General features: G+C 50.1%; 1 protein-coding gene across 1 annotated transcript in view; it reads left to right on the top strand.

Annotated features, from left to right (window-relative positions):
• Positions 1 to 22,015, top strand: part of kmt2d (lysine (K)-specific methyltransferase 2D) — a 28,025-nt gene extending 6,010 nt beyond the window's left edge. The window contains exons 12-55 of the mRNA XM_080496048.1: positions 2 to 771; positions 903 to 1,016; positions 1,107 to 1,220; positions 1,321 to 1,425; positions 1,510 to 1,691; positions 1,983 to 2,147; positions 2,324 to 2,433; positions 2,557 to 2,601; positions 2,717 to 2,905; positions 2,995 to 3,165; positions 3,256 to 3,378; positions 3,552 to 3,673; positions 3,766 to 3,901; positions 3,998 to 4,084; positions 4,180 to 4,257; positions 4,357 to 4,512; positions 4,633 to 4,702; positions 4,843 to 5,081; positions 5,189 to 5,262; positions 5,519 to 5,569; positions 5,673 to 7,319; positions 7,405 to 7,593; positions 7,743 to 7,882; positions 8,076 to 9,865; positions 10,078 to 10,201; positions 10,389 to 10,470; positions 10,569 to 10,635; positions 10,731 to 10,963; positions 11,081 to 13,915; positions 13,997 to 14,146; positions 14,231 to 14,395; positions 14,487 to 14,634; positions 14,724 to 14,805; positions 14,900 to 15,072; positions 15,341 to 15,465; positions 15,565 to 15,700; positions 15,899 to 16,020; positions 16,115 to 17,450; positions 17,530 to 17,666; positions 17,754 to 17,884; positions 17,973 to 18,258; positions 18,359 to 18,432; positions 18,663 to 18,771; positions 18,858 to 22,015. Coding sequence (XP_080352174.1) covers positions 2 to 771; positions 903 to 1,016; positions 1,107 to 1,220; positions 1,321 to 1,425; positions 1,510 to 1,691; positions 1,983 to 2,147; positions 2,324 to 2,433; positions 2,557 to 2,601; positions 2,717 to 2,905; positions 2,995 to 3,165; positions 3,256 to 3,378; positions 3,552 to 3,673; positions 3,766 to 3,901; positions 3,998 to 4,084; positions 4,180 to 4,257; positions 4,357 to 4,512; positions 4,633 to 4,702; positions 4,843 to 5,081; positions 5,189 to 5,262; positions 5,519 to 5,569; positions 5,673 to 7,319; positions 7,405 to 7,593; positions 7,743 to 7,882; positions 8,076 to 9,865; positions 10,078 to 10,201; positions 10,389 to 10,470; positions 10,569 to 10,635; positions 10,731 to 10,963; positions 11,081 to 13,915; positions 13,997 to 14,146; positions 14,231 to 14,395; positions 14,487 to 14,634; positions 14,724 to 14,805; positions 14,900 to 15,072; positions 15,341 to 15,465; positions 15,565 to 15,700; positions 15,899 to 16,020; positions 16,115 to 17,450; positions 17,530 to 17,666; positions 17,754 to 17,884; positions 17,973 to 18,258; positions 18,359 to 18,432; positions 18,663 to 18,771; positions 18,858 to 18,950 — 13,475 coding nt within the window. The 3' untranslated portion in view covers positions 18,951 to 22,015. The remainder of the gene's footprint in view (position 1; positions 772 to 902; positions 1,017 to 1,106; positions 1,221 to 1,320; positions 1,426 to 1,509; positions 1,692 to 1,982; positions 2,148 to 2,323; positions 2,434 to 2,556; positions 2,602 to 2,716; positions 2,906 to 2,994; positions 3,166 to 3,255; positions 3,379 to 3,551; positions 3,674 to 3,765; positions 3,902 to 3,997; positions 4,085 to 4,179; positions 4,258 to 4,356; positions 4,513 to 4,632; positions 4,703 to 4,842; positions 5,082 to 5,188; positions 5,263 to 5,518; positions 5,570 to 5,672; positions 7,320 to 7,404; positions 7,594 to 7,742; positions 7,883 to 8,075; positions 9,866 to 10,077; positions 10,202 to 10,388; positions 10,471 to 10,568; positions 10,636 to 10,730; positions 10,964 to 11,080; positions 13,916 to 13,996; positions 14,147 to 14,230; positions 14,396 to 14,486; positions 14,635 to 14,723; positions 14,806 to 14,899; positions 15,073 to 15,340; positions 15,466 to 15,564; positions 15,701 to 15,898; positions 16,021 to 16,114; positions 17,451 to 17,529; positions 17,667 to 17,753; positions 17,885 to 17,972; positions 18,259 to 18,358; positions 18,433 to 18,662; positions 18,772 to 18,857) is intronic.
• Positions 22,016 to 22,387: the final 372 nt, after the last annotated feature.

Genomic DNA, 22,387 nt, shown 5'->3' with positions numbered 1-22,387 from the left:
GATGCAGAACAGAGAGGCTCTTGTTTACCTGCTGATGAAAAGAAGACCGAAGAAGGACTCAACCCCACGATTCAAGCCTCCCCTTCCCAAGATTCACTGGTGGAGACCCACTCTAAAAGCACCTCAGAAGCTGAGCTCACATCGGCATCACAGCAAGGCCCTGAACACATGGAGGTGGAGGCAAAGGAGGAAAAACAAGATGTTCTTCCCTCTGTCAAGCAAGAACCATGCCACGAAACGATCAGCTCTGATGACCTCTCCGTTGCAGAACCAACGAGCAATGTTCCACAAAGGTTACCAGCATCTACACTCTCTGTGGACAACGGGCAGGAAAGAAGCCCATGTCGGGAACCCCTGACGCCCCCGCTTCCTCTATCGGCAGCCGCACACGAGAGCCTTTCTGGTGAGGACACGGAGGGGAGGTTAATGCCTCAGTCTGAAGAGGAGGATGAAGAGGAAGACGATGAGCATATGAAAGGACATATTGTTGACATAAAGCAGGAACCGCAGGAGCAAGAAGTGAAGCCGGAGTTATTGCTGGATGAAATGTCCAATATGAGCCACGGGGACGAGAGCAGCAGTGGCTTTCTGGGCTCGCCGGGAGAGCCCGAGTCTCACCTCTCCATGGAGCTTGGCCTTGTGCCCGAAGGCCGCTCGCACACGGATAACCTGCTCACTGAGACCGACGACTCGCTTCCATTCGAACCCCTCAGGAGTGACCGGGAGAAGGCAAAACGTAGAGGATCCCCGGGCCGCTCGCGGGTCAAACAGGTGAGTTCACTTTGTGCGGTGCAGCCCGTCTTTTGGGTGATAAGCTGACATGCAGAAACACACTTTATTTCCTTCATTAGTTTAAAGAGGCCATTACTCCAGACTGAAAAAGCTTATTCCTTGACATGCAGGGGCGGAGCAGTGGTTTTCCCGGCAAGCGTCGACCTCGAGGGGGTGGTGGAGGGAGAGGAAGAGGAGGAAGATCACGCCTCAAAGCCATGGCCTCTTGCATTGATGCCTTCTTGGTGAGCTCTTCGTTACACGTCAATTTATTTCTTTTTTGCATGCATGAAATTGTCGTATTCATTGTTGATGTGCTTGTAATCCCTTTGCAGCTGAGCATGACCACAGAAACTGGACTAAACAAGGAGGAAGAAGACGAGGAAGATGATACGATGCAGAACACAGTGGTTCTCTTCTCAAACACTGATAAGTTTGTCCTTCTCCAGGTACGGCTCTTGACTTCCTTTTGTCGGCAGTCTCACGATTTGCCGCACCGAGAGTTGCATTTTAGAACCCACTGAAAACTCGCGTTTTCTTCTTTTTCAGGATATGTGTGTCGTGTGTGGCAGTTTTGGAAAAGGTGTGGAGGGACAGCTGCTGGCTTGCGCTCAGTGCGCGCAGTGTTATCACCCGTATTGCGTGAACAGCAAGGTATGGCCAGTGTCCTCCGATTCTGTTTCCCCCGAGTTTATTTTTGGCCCGTCCAGCTCATTTCAACTCGGTATCTTTTTTCAGATCACCAAGACCATGCTCCGTAAAGGCTGGCGGTGTCTGGAGTGTATCGTGTGCGAGATGTGTGGAAAGGCGTCGGATCCGTCCCGTTTGCTGCTGTGTGACGACTGCGATGTCAGCTATCACACCTACTGCCTGGACCCACCCCTGCACACTGTACCCAAGGGTGGATGGAAGTGCAAATGGTAAAAGAGAAAAAAGAAAAAGTCTCTTTAAGTGCACTTTGTGTTGTTCAGCCTTGTAGCTTTGAATTGGGTCAAATGGAAATGAATACACGCATATTTGCATATTATGTAAAACTCTGCTGCTGCTTCAGCCCCGCAGAAGCGATGCACAGGCCTGCCCTTCTCCCTCTTACTTTGGCAGCAACACAAGAAATAGAACACCGCTCACATTTGCATCTCTTGTTTTATAAATTGTGCACATTAGTTGGATAAATCTAGCGAGCCCTTTTTTTTTTTGTTCCCTCTGTCCAGGTGTGTGTGTTGTGTGCAGTGTGGATCCAACTCGCCAGGTTTCCACTGTGAGTGGCAAAACAACTACACTCACTGTGGCCCCTGCGCCAGCCTCGTCACTTGTCCGGTGTGCCGCGAGAACTTCATGGAGGAGGAACTGCTCCTGCAGTGTCAATATTGTGATCGGTGGGTGTCTGTTATCTAAACTACTCGTACTCAGAACCTGGTGTTCCTCAGAGCCCTGCTAATGAAGACAAGCAGGAAAATCTCAATTAATGTGCTTTCACCATCTTAAAATGCTCCATTAGTTGTTGATTTTTGGTCGAAAATGTGCTCAGCTATATTTTTGTGTGTCTTTGCAGATGGGTCCATGCTGTTTGTGAGAGTCTGTACACAGAGGATGAGGTGGAGCAGGCTTCTGACGAAGGGTTTGCATGCACCTCCTGCAGCCCATATGTTCCCAAACCTGTGGGTAAGTCGCAGAACGTCTGCTAAATGTGTTGTAACTGAAAACATCACGGCTCGAGAAGTGCAAAGAATGTCTCGCAAAACACAATTTCTTCATACTCTTTCTGCTTTTTGGCTTTGTTCACAGTAGTTGAGTCGGCAATTATGGCCTCAATAAAAATCAAAGAGCCAGGTTGGTGGATATTTCTTACTTTTAGTCATCATTCTACATAGTTTTTTTTTTTTATGGCTGTGTTCTACTTATTGTAGGTTGAGTCACTGAAATTTGCAAATGTCACGTTATACAGAACCCCAGTTCTACCGGTTGGAAGGCGTGTGGCTGACGGAATCGGGCATGTCCCTGCTGCGCAGCATCTCCATGTCTCCTTTGCACAAGCGACGACAGCGGCGCTCCCGTCTCGGCACGCTGTGCAGCGAAGGGGGTCCTGATGGGATGGATCTCCGGGAGATGGAAGGAGATGTGGAAGACGGAAAAGGTTGGAACTTGATTCTTAGTGTATGAGTGATTTTTCATGTGTGTTCTGCCGCTTCTTCTTCTTTTTTTAACACTCATTTACACTTCCAGGTTGTGGTGAACCGATGGATTGTGACACCAAGATGGAGCCGCCCGGGAGTCCAGACAGAGACGGCGGTATAGAGGGAGGCGCCGAAGGCATGGCTGATTGCGAGGGTCTTAAAGGCGGGGCTGAGGAGATGGAAGACAGCAAGAAACGGAAGCGAAAACCTTACAGGCCAGGTGAACAATGCAGACTTATAGAGCAAGTTTTTAACATCTAAATAGATAATTGAACGATTCAATTTTAAACCTTTACCCGAATTGTTTCAGGAATTGGAGGCTTCATGGTGCGACAGAGGAAGTGTCACACGCGGATGAAGAAAGAGTTTTTCGCCCAGCTGGCTGGAGAGACGATGTTGGATGGTCAGCCAATAGAGCGAACCATCGAAGAAGGTTAGTCCCAGCAGCACTTCAATTAATAAATGAATCGGTATCATTCCATAGAAACTATATGAAAATTCTCTCAATATTTTCAGTTCTCCTCATGTGCATTTGAACCGGATTTTTTTTTTTTTGTGAATATTGTAAAGCTGGGAAACTTGAGTGTTATGGTTCTGTCCATGTAGGACCCCACCCGGATACCGATAATATCATGGATCCCAAGCCTGTGGAAGGTGAAGAACAGGCCAAGAAACGTCGGGGCCGTAAGAAGAGTAAACTTGAAGACATGTTTCCGACATATCTCCAGGTTCTTACTCTTTGTTATCACCGTTTCGAACAGAATCAGAATTCAGGTCTATTAGGTTGCCTCATACTCGTTATCTTTTCTTTTCTTTGTAGGAGGCTTTCTTTGGCAAGAACCTAATAGACTTGAGCAAGAAGTCTGCGATGATTCCTCCGGGACAGAGGCCAGGCGGATGCCTTGTCCGACCTTCGTTACCAGCGCCGACGGGGATTAAATCTTCTGGCCCGGAGAGTAAGAACACCAACCCGATCAATGACGGTCATCACATTACTTGTGGTACTCGATGTTGAATGCGGTGGTACAAAGTGTTTGTGCTTCTCTCACTAGCTGAAGCCAAGGATCAGACGATGGAAAGTAATTTTCCTCTCAAGCAAGAAGGGGGCGAGGCCCCCCAGGCTCAGGGAGATAGTACAGGTAAGTATTTGTACATTCCACAACACTGCATAGTTATTTTCAGTTTTCCGATGAATATAAACACGAGTTCTCTACATTGTCCGTTTCAATTTTAGCAACTCCGGCTCCATCCTCATCGCAGAACGACCAGGTGTCAACTGATCTTCATGACTCTGATGCAGAAAAAAGTGAAGGTAATTACCTGACGTGTTCCTTCGGTTCTTCTCTAGTGTGCTAGGCGTGACATAAGAACACACATTTTTAACGTTCTGCCTGTTGTCGTTGTGCGACAGGTCTTCCACAAGGGGTTGAGAGTCAGGACTCTGAGCAATTCTTTAGGAAAGTTTTGGGAGTGTCTGATGGCTCCTCTTTGGGTGGCATGAAGCCCATCTTAGAGGGCAGTAAGGGAGAAAATCGTAGTGCTCTGCCACAAAGAGCTCTCCTCTCAGGTGTGCACAATATTTTAGGCTCATTTTGTCACAAACTACCAACCATGGAAACCATACATGTTGTGCAGTGCTCGAAGACTGTGGTTGGCTTAGGATTCAAATTTGGAAATCCTTGTGCAGGGTCCCTTCCCTCCACTGGAATGATGGATGCTTTTCCGGGCCTCTCACAGTCACCATTCTATGATATTCGGTAAGACTTCATTGCTATTGTCATTTATACTGTGTGAATCAGCTTTGTATTGTAGTTTCTTTGTTTAATTTCTGTAAAAACCTGGAGGGCCCCCCCCCCTTTTTTTTTTTTTTTAATTGCTTTTTTCAATTGGTGTCCAGGGACCGAGGAGGATTGTTCAGTCCAGACGGGGGTGACGAGAGCCCCTGGGCCACCCCGTCTACCCCAGCGACCCCCTCCTCTCCACCGACCCCCACAGAGGCAGAGGGTGACGGGCTGTCTTACAACCAGCGAAGTCTCCAGCGCTGGGAGAAGGACGAGGAGCTCGGAGAGCTGTCAACCATTTCCCCCGTGCTTTACGCTAATACCAACTTCCCTAATCTCAAACAGGACTACCCAGGTCGGTGTCAAAGACGTCTCTATGTCAAGCTTCCTGGAAACATGACTTTCAAGTTCAGGTTCACAAATTCATTTTAGGGAAGTTGCTCAGTATTTCTTCCTTCACAGATTGGGCAAGTCGCTGTAAGCAGATCATGAAGATCTGGAGGAAGGTGTCGGCTACTGACAAGGCTCCATATCTGGTAGGTTCTTTCTACTCTTGATTCACAGTTGCTTCAGTTCCCTAAAGTTCTTCTCAAATTTCTAAGATCAGTGTTACAAAATTGTAAAGGTTTTGTTTGGTTGTTGTCAAGTAGCTTCTGTGACATTAATGAAAAACACAAAAGGTTTTTGAAACATTGATATGGAATTAACCACTTTAAGTTGTGGGGCTTAAGATTAAGTTGCTTAATGTAATACATTTCTGCAATTAATACTTTGCTGCATGCTATTCCGTAGCAAAAGGCCAAAGATAATCGAGCAGCTCAGAGAATCAACAAGGCACAGAAGGTGAGTTCAACGTGTTTTGTATGAAGTGATGTCTTTTGTACTTTAGTCCATTGATTGGGGTAACTTGGTGTATTGATCGCCTTGTGTCCCGCTTGTCTCACAGCAGGCAGAAAGTCAGGTGTGCAGGCCAATCAAGACGGAACCACAGCGTGTGAAAGGCGAACGGCCAAACCTCCACCTCCAAATCCCTCCACCTTCAGGCTCCACGTCGATATCCTCGCAACCCAGCTCTGCTGAAAGCCCATTTCCCTTCCCCCCAGATTCCGGATCATCCTCAGTCTTTTTCTCAGATGGACCCGTTAAGACACCGTCATCCGCTGAAATACGAACTGATCCTTTGACCAAGCTTCCTCCTCAGTCACCTCATTCTCACTCGCACCCATCCACGCCCTTCTCTCATGCCGGGGCCAGCCCCTTACAAGCCTCTTCCTCAGGTTATTCCGCTTCCGGCCCACAGGGTCCTCCTCAGGGACGGCCAGCCAGTCTTGGCCCCTTTGACATGCAACCAGGAACTCCTGGAACCCCCAGACGGGCTCAGCAGGTTGACCCCTACTTCAGGTCACAGCTGCAACAGCAACAACAGGGTCATCTACCACAATCACAGCAAGGCTCCCACGAGTCCTTAGGACCTCCAGAAAGTCCTCATTCGCGAGGTCCTGGGCTTGGGGACTCACCGATGTTCTCACCATCTCACAGCACTCACTACGGAGAACCTTTCAGAGGCCAACAAGGGATGGGGCGATCGGATTATGGCTCATCCCCGTCACCCTCGGCGGTGGCTTCCTCACCTGCAAGCACAGGGCAATACAGGGCTGACATGAGCGCACCCTCTCCACGTTCCTCTGCTGTCGGACGGCCTGAGCTCTCCGCTGGCTCGCCCGCTGGAATGCTGGAGTCGGGAGACGGCTTGTTCAAGGCACCCATGACGCCACGGATGCACCAAGGAGAGGGTGGAGGGCTTCATCCTGGAGCTTCCCCGGGCCACCCTTCTGAAGGCTACAGGCAGTCCCCCTCCCACACATTTTCTGACCCGCACGCCCATCAACCGCTGACTCCCAGACCTCAATCAGGTGAAAATTGTTCCCTCGGACCCCAGAGACACCCTTTACCTCAACAAGAACAATGTCCCAGAATCCCCTCCAGCCCGCAGTCCCAGGGCAGCTCTCAGTCTCCCCACACTCCGGGTGGCATGTCCAATGATGCCTACTCTGTTCACTCTCCCGCGACTCCTCGTTTTCAGTCCCCAGATCCTTGTTCTCAGCCACCTTCCCGACCGCAGTCGAGAGACCCTTATGCCAACCTCCACAAACCCCCTCGTGCTTCCTCTCTGGGTCCCGAGGGAACTGCAAGTTACAAAACCTCACCCCACCCTAATCAGTCTCCGACTGCCCATCCCACCAACAGCTCAATAGGGGATCCTCTTTCTGGCAAACCCTCCAACCAAACACCTCCTACGTTTAGCCGCAGCCCCAGTGCGGGAGGCTTCCAAATAACCCAACAGCAGACTCAGATGGTTCAGGGTCAGCAGCATCAGCAGCCACAGCCACAAACCCAGCTGACTCTAGGAGGGGAAAGTCTTGGACCCAGAGTACCACCTCCCTCTGGATCTCAAGAACTACCAGCTGTCCCGCCTCCAGATGCACCTCATCAACAGTCCTTGCCCAGCACCCAGGAAATGCCTGACATTTCCACAGTGCAGGACCCCTCATTAGTAGGTCTCAGCCCATTAGAGTTGGAGAAGCACAGACAGGTATGAAAATAATAGCCATTAGAAAGTCCATCTCTGCATATCTTATGTGATTTTCTAATCCGTGTTTTTTTTTAAATGTTTTTAGCGCCAAAGATTGAGGGAATTCTTAATCCGACAACAAATGCAGAGGAATTCAATAAGACAAGAGAAAGAGGCTGCGGCTGCTGCTGCTGCGGCTGCCGCTGCTGGCAATGCATCTCCAGGCTGGTCTGGAGGAGAGATGGGGGCCTTTCAGCAAGATAAGACAAACAGAGCACCGCCACCATATCCACAGGTACAAAGCGAGAGCAATATGGCACAAACCTTACATATGTTCTCTCTGATGAATAGGAATGTCTTTTTATAAAGAATCATCTTCCTTTTGAAAAGTATAGGAAATAAAATGGCACTTATATGCTGTTTTGCTTGTAATCCTCTCTTTAGGATCGTGTTCCTGCTGCTGCTGGAGGAGCTCCCGCCCCTGTGGCTGGGAAGATGCCTGTTGCGGTTGGAGGCATGGATGATAAGATCATTCGCCCCCCGCCCACAGCAACTCCTGCTATTGTGGATCCTAGTGCACTAAGGCAAGCTTGTAACATTGGTGATTAACACAACGATCCCATGAGCGCAAAATGATCATACAAAAGATCACTTGCACCTAAAAACAAAATGCCGCATTAAAACTAGTCGCAACCTCCTACATCTTGGCCAATCTTATCTAGTAAGCGCGCTCAAATTGTACACATATCTTACTTTTGTGTCGTTCTTTCTTTACAGGCTACCTGGGCCCCCCAGACCTCAGGGCATGTTTGCGCGTCCACCATTCCCTCCTCAGTGGCAGGGGCAGGTTCCAGGTCCAAGGAGGTTCCCCCAGCCTGGCGTCGAGGTCATGAGCATAAGGCACAATCCTAATCCTGGTGTCAACATCCAGGGTATGGAAGGCATGGCTAACCCTCACGCCATGATGCCAGGACATGGAGGAGAGACTGTACAGCCACTGGGTCAAGGACCTCCGCCACATTTCATTGAATTGAGGCACAATTCGCAGAGGCTCCCACTACGACCCCAATTCATGCCCCACGGTCCCCAGCCCAGACCGCGCCTCTTCGTCCCTCAGCAAGACATGACGCAGCCTTTCGTCCAGCACCACCCCATTTCTCAAGGCGGAGGAATTCCAGCAGAGGTAACCGGTGATTCACAGATGGGGTTACCACAGAGTGGAATGTCAGTTTTACTGCCTCAACAGTCTCCAGGTTCAGTCCCCCAACAGCCCCACTTGCAGCCTCAGGCAGCTACCTCGACTTCGAACTCTTCCAGTACGGAGCAGCACCGACTTTCACAACCAAACCTCGTCACGGAGCCCCAGACTGCAAGGGTGGAAAACAGTGATGAACTGCCAGAAGCTGACCTTGACGGGCTGGGAGATGCCCCAGGCGATGGAGGTGTGGAGGATGAGGATGATTTGGCTCTTGACTTGGACCCGGACAAAGGCGACGATGACTTGGGCAACCTGGACAACCTTGAAACAAATGACCCACATCTGGATGATCTGCTAAACAGTGATGAGTTTGACCTGCTCGCGTACACGGATCCAGAACTCGACCAAGGAGATCCTAAAGATGTCTTCTCGGACCAGCTGCGATTAGTAGAAGCAGAAAGTGAGACGCCTTCGTCCTCCTCCGGAGCTGCACATGTCAAAGTGGAGAAGAAATCCCAAATGGATTCGGCCCAGAAGCCAACAGGCGCCGCTACTCCACAAGGCACCGGCGTTCAGCTGCTACCTTCTGCAGAAACCGTTTCCTCCAACATCAAAGTGGAGGACCAAGGTTTGACTGCTCAGCTGCAGCAGGGACAAACTGTGGTGAAAGACGAAATGGGAGAAGCCGTGTCAATGCTACTCGGTGGAACTGCAGCAACAGACAAGTCTGGCCAAACCGAAGGCCAGTCTGCTTCACTCAGTTCTGTTCGATTAGGAGGGCTTTCGTACCCCCTACCAGGCCAGGCTGAGGCTTTGCCATTTCCCCCAGCTGCCCCACATGGCGACATTGTTGACGACCCGCTCGGCCTACCTGATGTAGGCGGGCAGCACTCGCCAGCTGTAGACCTCGCAAAGGTCGAGAGCTCACTAGAGGGTGAACTGCCTTTGCTGATCCAAGACCTGCTGGAGCACGAGAAGAAAGAACAGCAGAAACAACAGCAGCTCAGTTCCCTCCACCAGGGAGGGATGGCTTCTCATTTTCCTGGCATCCCGAGTCAACATCCGAATCCCCAGGCCCCCGGGCAAATAATGATGCCACACCACCATCGTCCGCCACCGCAAGGAATGATGACACAGTCTGGGATGGTGCCCCGTCCTCCTCACATGCTACAGCAACAACCACAGACACAACCACAGCAGCAGCAAAGGCTCATGGGAGCTGGAATGGTGCCGCCACCTCATATGACCATGGCACAGCCACAAGCTATGATGAGGACGGGGCAGCCCGGCGCCCACGCAGGTGTTGGTCATCAACCACAAACTTTGGTTAAACAGTCGCCACTGGCCAACAGCTTTTTCCCAGATAAGGGTAAGAACCACAACCTTTAATTGTCACCACTACATACTGAGTTGTGGATTTTCTGTGTTGTGCCGCTGCTAACAGGTTGTCTTCCAATCTGAACGTTTGATCATGTAAAGTGCTTTAAGACTGCAGATGTTTGTTTGTTTGTTTTTTTTTAAATTTTGTTACTCTTTTTAAATTCCATTTACAATTGTGCAAATGTCTCTGATGATTTGCAGATTTGGACAAATTTGCTACTGATGACATAATGGATCCGATTGCCAAAGCAAAAATGGTTGCACTAAAAGGTATTAAGAGAGTGTTGGCACAAGAGCCGATGGGTGGTCCTCCTGGTATTAACAGGTATGTTTAGATTACACTGCTGGGGATGATTTTTATTTAAAGTTCACTTTTTTTAAATGCAAAAACTTACAATAGTTTTGACAGAATTGTCTTTTTGTGTGTGATATTATTAGAATAGCATTGCTCTCTGTCACAGTAGAGCTCACTGCATTTGTTTGAGTCAACTTTTGTTTTGCTTTCCCTTCAGACAACAAGTTTCTTTGCTGGCACAGAGGCTGGCCTCTGGCCCAGGCACGGACCAGGCTCAACTTGCATCTGGAGTTCCAAAAGTATGTCACTATTTTCTTTTTCCCCTGCGTTTTTAATTTAATACGATTTGAAGGTTTCATATTGATAATGATGATGTGTGCATTGTGTTTGTGCGTAGGAGGGAGAAACCAGTGATCCTGCTCAGTCAAGACCCAACCCTCCTCAGTTTGTGCAAGGAATCATCAGTATGTTGTTACAATACTACTAATATAGTTTGTCGTTTTGAAAGATGTCTCACCTGCTCGAGATGATGTAACTCTTCCTTTGCCGATTATCACAGATGACGCGGAACAGCACCAATATGAAGAATGGCTTCTTCATACGCAGCAGTTACTCCAAATGCAGTTAAAGTTCCTGGAGGAGCAGATCGGAGTTCACCGTAAATCACGCAAGGCGCTGTGTGCTAAGCAACGCACGGCGAAGAAAGCTGGCAGGGAGTTTGCTGAGGCCGATGCAGAGAAACTGAAGCTGGTAACAGAGGAGCAAAGCAAAATCCAGAAACAACTTGACCAGGTAGGTAGTTTAAAAACAAAAAAAACGACCTGAAAAATCTTATTTTGTGTCACAAATTCATCTGTCACATTGATGTTCGATGTCATGATTGTACTCGGTTGTCATTATCTTTTGTAGGTACGCAAGCAACAAAAGGAGCACACCAACCTTATCGCAGAGTACAGAAGCAAGCAGCAGCAGCACCAGCAGGGCTCGGGTCTTCTTGCCCCGGGACATTCTGCTCAGGGTGGCCCCTCTCACATGTTTCCCAAGATGCCCGGTCAGATGATGATGGGCCAGCAGGGAACACCTGTAATGGCCCAGCACCCAGGCATGATGCCCCAAGGCGGCATGGCGGTCAGAATGCCCCAGGGGCAGCCCTTCATCGGAGGCGGCCAGCCGCAGCTTCCCGCTGCCCTCGGAGCGGGTAACGCCAGGCCCCCGTGTCCCCCTGGAGCCCCGGCAGGATTCTTCCCGCAGGGACCAGGGATGCAGAACGCAGACCCCAGGCTGCTTCAAGAGAGGCAGATGCAGCACCGGATGCAGATGGCAAAGTTACAGCAGCAGCAGCAGCAGCAGCAGGTGATGATGGGTCAGCAGCCAATGCCACATCCAAATCAGCAGCCTGGTTTAATCCCTCAACCGCAGCCGGGAATGATGGGAAATCAATTGATGACACAACAACCCGCAAATGCTCAGCAGGTGATGTTACCCAATCAAGCGACTCAGCAGAACATGGTGCAGGTTCCACAAGGGATGGTCGGAGGCCCGCCCGTGGCTCCGCCGCCCCAGAATCTTGTCGGAGGGCAGCCCATTAACCACACCCAAGCAATGGTCGCAGCCCAGCCTGGGATTATGGGTAGCCCGCAGATCGTACCGTCACCGCAACAGAGACCTCTGCTCATGATGGGTCAGCAGGGTGTAGTTGGTTCTCCAGATCACGCTGGCCTCAGGGCGCCGCAGGCCCAGTTGACTCCACAACAGCAGAATGTTCTCGCTCAGCGTATGCTGGTGTCCCAACAGCAACAACAGAACGTGGCAAAGAATCTCGCTCACCTTCAGCAGCAGCAAATGGTGCAGCAACGACAACCACCACAGTTGACGAATCAGTCCAGCCAGGAGCAAGGAGGACTTTCCCAACCCTCGACTCCTCAAATGGGATCGTCGCCTTCAGCAGGCAGCAACACGCCACAACCGCAGGGTTCGGTAGACGGCCAGAACTCCGGGCCCAAAGACAGTGGACTCCTCAGCCCTCATTCAAAAACTCCTCCGCAGCAGATTGGGCCTCCCACCCCCAATCAAATGCCCCCGATAAGCTCGTCAAATGAGCATCAGACAGACCTGGCTCGACAACAGATACAACAGATACAGCAGCAGAAGCTTCAGAGCCAAGTTTATATAGCGCAACAGCAACAATCAAATCCTCAGTCTGTACACGAGCCACAGACGGGCTCACTTCAGCAACAGCAGCAGCAAGTTCCACTTACCCTTCAGAGACAAGCATCTGTCAGTGCTGACAAGCCCAGTTTGATGGTTGTTAAAGAGGAAGGCAAACCTGTTGATTTCTTATCTCATCAACAGCCGCAAGCTGTTCAGAATCCCACTCAGCAGCCACCGCAGGCCATCGCCCAGAATCACCCCGGACAGGTACAGCCCGTTGTGATGGGCCATAATCCCCAACAGCAAGCCCTCATGGCCCAGCAGCAGAAACAACAGGCCATGATGGGCATGATGAGAGCCCAGCAGCAGGGGATGATGGCACAGAGACCCGGAGTTCCGCTTGGACAGATCCGCACGCCCATTAATATCCAGGCTATTATTGCTCAGAACCCTCAGCTCCGCAATCTCCCCCCAAACCAGCAGATCCAACATATCCAGGCCATGATAGCACAGAGGCAGCTCCAGCAAGGACAGATGCTGCGGATGTCGATAGGCCAAGGTCAGCAAGGTCAACTGAGGCCACAAGCTCCACATGTTGGCCAGCAGATGCACAGTATGGAAGGCCACCAGATGCCATATGGAGCCTTAGGGAACTCGGCCGCACTCGGTGGTCAGCAGCAGCCAAACATGATCAACCAACAGCCCGGTGTTGCGCCTCAGATGCAGCAAGGCCTGATGGTCCCTGGACAACAGCCACAAGTTGGGGAGATGATGCAGCAACAACACATGAGAGGACAGACACCGATGCCGCGTTCCCCGATGGACCAGGGCCGTATGATGAGGCCCGTATCCCCACGGCAGCCGTTACCCAGCTCCCCCGGGGATCATCAGCGACACATGTTTAACCAGCCTATGGGGATGCGTCCACCCACTCCCAACCAGAACCAGCAGCCGGGACTGATGTCGGCTGCAACGGGCCGTGTGCAGGGATCTCCATCCCAGGCTTACTCCCCAAGAGGACCTTTTGGCATGAGCCCGGCTCACGCAGCCTCACCCCATCACGTTTCCTCACCATCTGTTGCGGACAATAGAGCCGGCAGGGGGAGTCCATACAGCCAGGTGAGGGCGTCTCCTCTCAGATCGCCTGGAGCCAAGAGCCCCCTGGATTGTCCGGGACTGAAAGTAGAAAGTCAGACTTCAGGGATGGACGCGTCCTCGGCGGCGCCAGTTATGCCCAACGGGCCACAGAAGGTCACAGAGAGCCATACCGCTCCGACACAACAAGGGAACATCTGCAAGATGGCACTGCAAAACATCAAGCAGGAGCCGAGAGAGGTCCAGTGTGACGGCGCCGCAGAGGCTCATCACGGGGTCGTGAAGCGAGAGATGATGGGCGAGATGGTGGCTTCCGGGACTCAAGGCCCCAGGTCTGAGACGGGACAGCAGCTCCTCCAGAAGCTGCTGAGAACCAAAAACCTCCAGCTCGCCGGCCAGCGGCCGTCCGAGGGCATTCACAACGAGATCAATGGGCACATCAACAGCAAACTGGCGATGCTTGAGCAGAAACTTCAAGGGACTCCCCGCAACATGGAGGTACGTGCTTTTTGAAAAATAAAATTTCCTCTCGCTGTTTTATCAGGGAACGTTTTGATTTAATTGTCTCAAACTCCACAGGATTTACAGTCTCTGACAAAAAGGGCTCCTGTTCAAAAGCCAAAGCGCACCAACAAAGCTGCTGGAGACCGAGGGTCGAACTCGCGGAAGAAAAATAAGAAGGAAGAAGTTGGGAAAAGTGCCGAAGCCCTGATCAAACAACTCAAACAGGTAGGTGGATAAAATGCCTCTGACTTTTTACGTTTTGAGGAATTGTCCTCCGTCATGTAAGTGAATGGCCTTGTACCCCTCCAGGGCCTTTCTCTGCTTCCCCTCATGGAGCCTTCAATCACTGCCAGTCTGGATCTGTTCGCTCCGTTCGGAAGTAGCCCGGCCAACGGCAAGGCTCAGCTTAAGGGATCGTTTGGAAATGCAGTGCTGGACAATATTCCGGATTACTATTCTCAGCTGCTCACCAAGGTATACACGAGCTCCACGTGGGCAATGTTTTGGTTTTGTGTCGTGCTTTTTCCGAACTGATCGCGAGGATGTAATGTTTGTGTCCTCACAGAGTAATCTCAGCAACCCCCCAACACCCCCGTCCTCGCTGCCACCGACTCCTCCACCCTCGGTTCAACACAAGCTGCTGAATGGCGTGACCCCCGGGGAGGATCTGCCTGAAGGGCAGAAGGTTACAGAGCCAACAAAGGGGCCGATCGGTAAACTTGCTCTCATTTTGAGCTCTAAATCCAAACCAGTTTGGCTCGAGGAACTTCCCTCGATCATCTTTACTTTTCTTGTTCTGCAGATTCTGTTACAGAGGAGGTAAAAAGTGTAGATATCCTCGCAGCTCTCCCCACGCCGCCACATAACCAGAACGAGGACATCAGGTACAACTGCTCAGTCTGAACTTCTTGTTCTTCACCGTGTCTTTTGAGAATTCACTGATTTGTTTGGTTTAAAAAAAAAAAAAAAAAAACATAGGATGGAGAGTGATGATGAAGATGCTCCTGAAAGCATCATCCCGGCATCGTCCCCCGAGAGCAACGTCGGCGATGAAACGCCACGCTTCCCGAACCTGCGGGAGCCGAAAGAGGAGGAGACGGAGAGAGCAATATCCCCCATCATACCCCTTATTCCTCGCACTGCCATACCAGGTAATTCACAGGGAATGTCGGATCAGATCAGCAGCCGACCGTCACCCACGATAAACACTTTCTTCAAGTTATGCTTGAGCCTGAGACGGTCCAAGCTCGTATCAGGAGGAGCTTGTTGACTGTTAATTTATTACATCATCTTCTTGGAACAATCTTACCTGGATTGCGTCATTTTGTGTTTTACAACATTTGAAATCGATTGAGCGAAAGAAGATGTGATACTAAAATTGAATGCCCGCAAAAGTTGAATTTGGGTTCTTGTTTTTAGCTTTCCCGGAAAACAAACCATTTGAAGCTCCTGATGGGAAAGTCCTCTCCACATCCAACCAGTGGGACAAGACCAAAAACAACGAGGTGTCTGTTACCTTCACTCTGACTTCCGCTGCAGCCAAGGTACCGAACTAGATCTAAACCACACCACGGTTGTTTTTTTCTTTTTTTGACCGTTTAATTGTTTGAATGAACGTTGAACGAACCTTTTAACATCTCCAGAAATTGAATCACGTGATGTTGGCCATGGCCCAGCTGCTGAACATCAGGATGCCGGGTTCCTACGAGGTCACGTTTCCTCCACAAAGTACTGATCTTCCCGGCGTGGATCAGCCCGGAAAAGGACCCGGACAGTCGGGTAACCGTCTTCTCCCTCCTGCTTTCTGAGTTTTTACTGTTTTAATGTTATTACTGTGAAACCTCAGGGTACGACGCTCCGATGAAGAATCTCATTACTCCGTGCTCAGTGATTATGGTTTATTGCAGGGGTGTCAAACGTAAAGGGACGGATCCGGTCCGATTGCATACATTTGATATATCTGTCGTTGTTTTCCAGGGGTGCTGTGCACCAAGGACGGTGCTTCACCGAGTCAGGACGAGTGGCTGCGGCAGTTTGACGTTTCTCTCCCCGGCTGTACATTGAAGAAACAGGTGGACATTCTGTCACTCATTAAGCAGGTTGGCCTCACTGGAACCGAGTGAATCCTTCTTCTTTTGGGATTAAGCGTTCAAAGTTGTGGATCTCATTTCTCTTTCTCCCCCTCCCTCACAGGAATTCCCAGACAAGGAGGACAAACCTGTGCAGCACTGTTACACAACTAATGTCAGCGATTTGGATGTGCGCCACCTTCCCGTGATCCCCGTGGAGGAGTCTCCGCCCCCGTCGCCCTCGCCCCCTCGCCCCTCGACGCCTCTCCCAGTGGCAGCGAGCGATCCCGAACCTTCCAAAAAGTCTGCTCCCTCGCCGCCCTCGCCTGCCACTCCCACCGTCGTCCAGCCCAAGACCGAGCCCGAGCAGGACGCCGAGCCTTCGGCCGACGCCGCTCAGCCGGCCGGCGTCGCGGCGTCCGCGGATGCCGCCGCCGAAGCTGCGGAGCCTCCTGCTGCTGAAGATCTCTGCGCTGTTGTCAAGGAGGAGGACGTGGCCTCTGACGCGGCCCTGCCCCCTGAAGACTCTCCCTGCACCGCCGAGTCTTCCCCGAAGGCCGCGAAGCAGCGCCGGCCCCTGTCGCCCGACATGGAGGTGGTCCAGCCCAAAGTGAAGAAGTGGCGGGGCATCCGGTGGAAGCGGCTTCAGATCGTCATCACGATACGCAAAGGCGGCTCCAAGAAGGAGAGCAGCCGCGAGGTGTCGGAGCTCATGGAGCGTCTGCGCATCACGCTGCGTCCGGAGAGGCTCCCCCGCGACAAGCGCAAGTGCTGCTTCTGCCACGAGGAGGGCGACGGCGCCACGGACGGCCCCGCCCGCCTGCTCAACATCGACGTGGACCTCTGGGTGCACCTCAACTGCGCCCTGTGGTCCACGGAGGTGTACGAGACGCAGGGCGGCGCCCTGATCAACGTGGAGGTGGCGCTGCGCCGCGGCCTGCGGACGCTTTGCGCGTACTGCCAGAAGACGGGGGCCACCAACAGCTGCAACCGGCTGCGGTGCCCCAACGTCTACCACTTCGCCTGCGCCATCCGGGCGCGCTGCATGTTCTTCAAGGACAAGACCATGCTGTGCACCCAGCACAAGCTGAAGGGCCCCAGCGACGACGAGCTCAGCACCTTCGCCGTCCTGCGGCGCGTCTACATCGAGCGGGACGAGGTGAAGCAGATCGCCAGCATCCTGCAGCGGGGCGACCGCATCCACCTGTTCCGCGTCGGCGGCCTCATCTTCCACGCCATCGGCCAGCTGCTCCCGTCGCAGATGGCCAACTTCCACTCGGCCACCGCCATCTTCCCCGTCGGCTACGAGGCCACGCGGATCTACTGGAGCACGCGGGTGCCGAACAAGCGCTGCCGCTACCGCTGCCGCATCAGCGAGGACGACGGGCGGCCGCTGTTTGAAGTACGCGTCCTGGAGCACGGCATGGAGGACCTGCAGTACCGCGCCACGACGCCAGAGGGTGAGGACTCGCTCCCGCCGCTTCGCTTTTAAGTAAACGAGCTCTGCCCTCTAAATGCGTTTTCGCCGTTGGTGTTCAGGGATCTGGGAGCGCGTGGTCCATCAGGTGGCCGACCTGAGGGACGAGTCCTCCATGTTGAAGCTGTTCACCGAACACGTGAAGGGAGAGGAGATGTACGGCCTCACGATTCACGCCGTCATGAGAATCACCGAGTCGGTAAGAGAGAGTCCTCGTGATTGGTCTTCACCTGAAGACCCTCTCGGGTTCTTGAGGATAATTTGTGTGTTTTGTGTTGTGCATTAGTTGCCCGGAGTGGAGAACTGCCAGAACTACCAGTTCCGATACGGTCGGCACCCGCTGATGGAGCTCCCGCTCATGATCAACCCCAGCGGCAGCGCTCGCTCCGAGCCCAAAGTCCCCACCCAGTGCAAGAGGTATGATCGGGGGCTCGCGTACGGTCCCGAGGTCGTCCCATGGCGGCCTAGTAACGCAACTCGTCTTCGGCTCCTCTCCGTCCCTCAGGCCTCACACCTTGAACAGCACCAGCGTGTCGAAGGCCTACCAGAGCACGTTCACCGGGGAGCTCAACACGCCGTACAGCAAGCAGTTCGTCCACTCCAAGTCGTCGCAGTACCGCCGCCTCAAGACGGAGTGGAAGAACAACGTGTACCTGGCCCGCTCCCGCATCCAGGGCCTGGGCCTGTACGCCGCCAAGGACCTGGAGAAGCACACCATGGTCATCGAGTACATCGGCACCGTCATACGCAACGAGGTGGCCAACCGCCGGGAGAAGATCTACGAGTCGCAGGTAACTAGAGAGCCGTCCGACGGAGGTTTTTCCCCAAAATAAGAGCATTCTGAGGGAAACGATGCGCGAGAGTGAAAGTGTCCTCTTCCCGTCCCGCCAGAACCGTGGGATCTACATGTTCCGCATCAACAACGAGCAAGTGATCGACGCCACCCTGACGGGAGGCCCGGCCCGGTGAGTGTTGGCCGAGTCTTGTTTCCACGGCAACTCGGCTTTTCTTAAAACGCTGTGATGCTACGGCCGTAGTCAACAGTTGTTCTGCTCATGCTCAGTAGAGGAACGATCACTTGCACACGACGGGTAGAAGCTCCGGTGACTCCGCTATAGGAGCCGGTGGGAAAGCGCCGACCGTCCTGTGAATAGAATCCGATCACGTCTTTCACGTTTTTCTTCTCCCCCTTCAGCTACGTCAACCATTCCTGCGCCCCCAACTGTGTGGCCGAGGTCGTAACCTTTGACAAAGAAGACAAGATCATCATCATTTCCAGCCGCAGGATCCCGAAAGGAGAAGAGGTTGAAGAGACTTTCCTCCACCAGTTTATTATTATTATTATAATTGAATCTGCAGCTTTGAACAGATTTGTCTTTCCTCCCTCCAGCTGACGTACGACTACCAGTTTGACTTCGAGGACGATCAGCACAAGATCCCCTGTCACTGTGGAGCCTGGAATTGCCGGAAGTGGATGAACTAGGAGAGTTTTGAAGAAGAAGAGGAAGAGGAGGAGGAGGAGGAGGAGGAGGACGACTCGCTGGCACCAGAGCACTCCTGCGCCAAAGCCTTTGAATCCCACATCGCCAGTGCATAAGCTGTTCGGAGAGACTCGGAGGACGGCTTCCCTCCGCTACTGAGAGACTCATCGTCACCGTACCTGTAGCCAAAGGTTTGAAGAGCATTAATCATTAGAAGTTCCCGCGGCGGCCGCCTGTCGTCGTCGTCTTGGACTCGTTTCTTTCAGCCAATCGACCCTCTGGACTGTTCTCGTCTCAATAAGCTGGAAAACAATCCTCCACGTTTTTACCAAATGATCCCGACCCGCCGGCGTCGCGGCGCCGAGTTCGGCCGGAGCTCCGACAACAAACAAACAAACAAACAAAAAGAAAAAAGCCATTTGAAATGAACCGAGGAGGCTTTTTTTTTTCCGTTTTTCTTTTTTTTTCTTTTCCTTGTTTCAGGTTGGACCTACTTCCTGCCCCACCCTCCTCCTGACCACCCCCCCCCCCCCCAACCCCCCCTCCACCGCCGCCGCCGCCTCACCTCCCAGATAAAGGCACTCCCCCCCCCCCCCCCCCCCATTAAAGACTCATGACAACAACACGGATATTGGCTAGCTAGACAATCTTGATGTGGCTCTGTAAGAACTACACGTTGATCGACGGAGAAACGAAACAAACAGAAGCTAATATAAAAAAAAAAACAAGAAAAAGAAAGAAAATTGAGTTGCTTATTGATCTGTGGCTCCAGATCTGCTGACTGCGGAGTCCCAAGTCTACCTCACTGATTTAGAAGTGACTGCTTTGTATAAAAACTTATTAACTGCTACTGTGGAATTACTCTGTGGGGGGGAGGGGGGAGGGGGAGGGGAGGGGGGGGGCGGCGTGTTGGGTGTTTTTAAACGGGCTTCGCCTTCTCGGACAAGCAGGGAATCTTTAAGCAGCAGGTTTGCTCTATCTACTCTATGCTGATGATGATGATGATTTACAATAATGAGCCAACATAATTATTATTTATACAGAGGAAATATATGAAACCGTTTTTTTTTTTTTCTTTTTTCTTTTTTCCTTTTTGATAAGATGTTGCATTAAAATCACAATCAAGCTTAGTGGGTGTCGTGTACGCCACCAAATCATCCTGGATATTGATGTAGCTTTTTTTTTTTTTTTTCCTTTTTTTAAAAATAATTGATGCATCTGGAACCATGCGACTCGCTGTGTGAAAGCACAAGAACATCCACCTTTTCAGTTGACGGTGACGGTGCAGAAGATTTTTCAAAACTGCTCGCTTCCCCCACCGCCGGCAGACGCATGACTACTGTCCCGTTTAACACTTTTTTGTTTTTTATCGGAATCATGCCTCTTCCTTTCTCTGTATTATTTAAACGGACTGTTGTAAAATTTACTGTAGTAAGTCTTCCTCCGCCTGAGTCCAGCCTGCAGTGTTTCTACCCCCCCCTCCCCCCCCTCCTCCACCCTGCATTCTGCTTTTCTAGTGCTGGTACTGTCTCGTCGAGGCTGAACTGATGGCAGGGAAAGACTTATTGTGGGGGGGGGGGAAAAAAGGGCATTTGTTTTCTTTTCTGTGTAAAGATGATTGAAAAAGTCTTTAAAGGGAGCTTTTACTAAAACTCCACCTTCCCATTACTACTTTGTTTCCTCCCCCTCCCCCCCCCCCCCAAGAAACTGAGACCTCACGTGATTTAAAATAAAATTTAAAAAAACTATTAGAAAAAAAAAATAAAATAAAAATGCAAAAGTTGTACAAACTGTAAATATCGTATATGCATTCAGGGGGACAGCAACTTCTTTATTCAGCCCCTTTGTAATCAATAAAGTTGAAAGTGTAGAGAAAAAAAAGGAAAACAAAAAAAAAAAATCAACCACTGGATATCATTTTAACAAAGATAAAGCTGTATATAAATATAAATATATGTAAAATGGCAAACTAATATCTTTATGTATATGAACCAGAGTGTTTTTTGCATTTGACCTGTTTTTTCTATTTAGTGTTTTTTGCTATAAGCTCTCAGAGACGAGTTTTGTTTAAATAAAAGAAAGAAAAGAAAAACCTTTTTAAATAAAAACCGGGTGTGAGAAGAAGTCTGCTCTTCTCCAATCGAGTCGACGGGAAGCCGCCGATCAGCGAAACCGCTTGGAGAGTCGTCAATTAGAGATGAATAAATTTAAATAAATAAAAAAAAAAAAAAAGCAGTACAATGGTGCATAGCATTTGTATTTATGTAATATTGTTGGTGTTTATTTTTTTCCTCTTTATTTATGCTACTGCTTGTCGACTACCAAAACCCTCGATCGCTCACAATTGGATGATTATTATAGTCTTGAATGGAAAATCTTGAACTCCCTAGAATATCGTTAGTGTTTTTGTTTTTTTTGTTTTTTGTTTATCTATATCTTCCCTATAGAAGCGAATGTGTTGGTAAAACCTCGTGAACTGGTTACTTGGCCTCATGTATGTTATGATGTAATACTCAAAAGTTAATCCCATACTTAACCTGGTAATGAATTGCACTCTCATAGTATAACGGAGAACTTCTCTAAAAGTGGTAGATATTGATCAAGTATCCGAAGCAGTTGATATTATATATAAATATATATATATAAATATATATATTTTTTGGTATGTTTCTATTTCAAGGGAAGACCATGACGAGACATTATGACGCTCACTGGATTTTAGCCGAAATGATTTTTAACTTCTCTGAATCTTAATTTAAGTTCTCTGCATATCTTATAATTTAAATACAATTTCAAAAGTTTGCTCCAAAAAAAAAAAAAAAAGTTTTTTTTTTTTTTTTTTTAAACCTCAACCTACTTTTTAAAAAGATGTTGCATCTGTACAGCAGAGATACTTTTAGGGAATATGAATAAATATAATGATCATTTTTATTGTATGTGGCATGTTTTGTATGGATATTATTTTGAATTGTACATATTTTTTTCAGGACGCCAGAAGTTGCATCTCTTTATATACTGGTTCCCTCTTCCCCCCTCCCCCTCCTCCTCCATCTTATTTCTTTGTCTGCTTTTTTGTTTCTTGTAAAGGAAAATAAAAATGCATTTTAAATACACGCGCCGTCTCGTCTCGTCCTCTTTGGTTGCGTAGAATCGCCTTAAAACTTGGACTAAACTAACCCTTTATTTGTTCATTTTAACATTTTAAAGTTTAACATCACTTCCTGTGAGTTGAGTTTCTGCTCTTGAGGTTTGTAGAACCTGAACCACAAGAAAATATACAAATTTATACACTATAATGTGAAAATCTGGCACATAACTTTTTTTTTTTTTGAAAAGTTTAGATGTTCGAGCTGAATGGGAAGTTGTTTTTTTTTCATGAGAAGTGTGAGAGCTGCATCAAGTCTCTACGGGACGAACTGATATTGACAAATGACCTTTA

Source organism: Blennius ocellaris (genome assembly GCF_963422515.1).
Source record: "Blennius ocellaris genome assembly, chromosome: 5".
Taxonomy (NCBI): domain Eukaryota; kingdom Metazoa; phylum Chordata; class Actinopteri; order Blenniiformes; family Blenniidae; genus Blennius; species Blennius ocellaris.
Note: the sequence above shows the minus strand (reverse complement) of the source record. Positions and strands in the feature narration are given on the sequence as shown.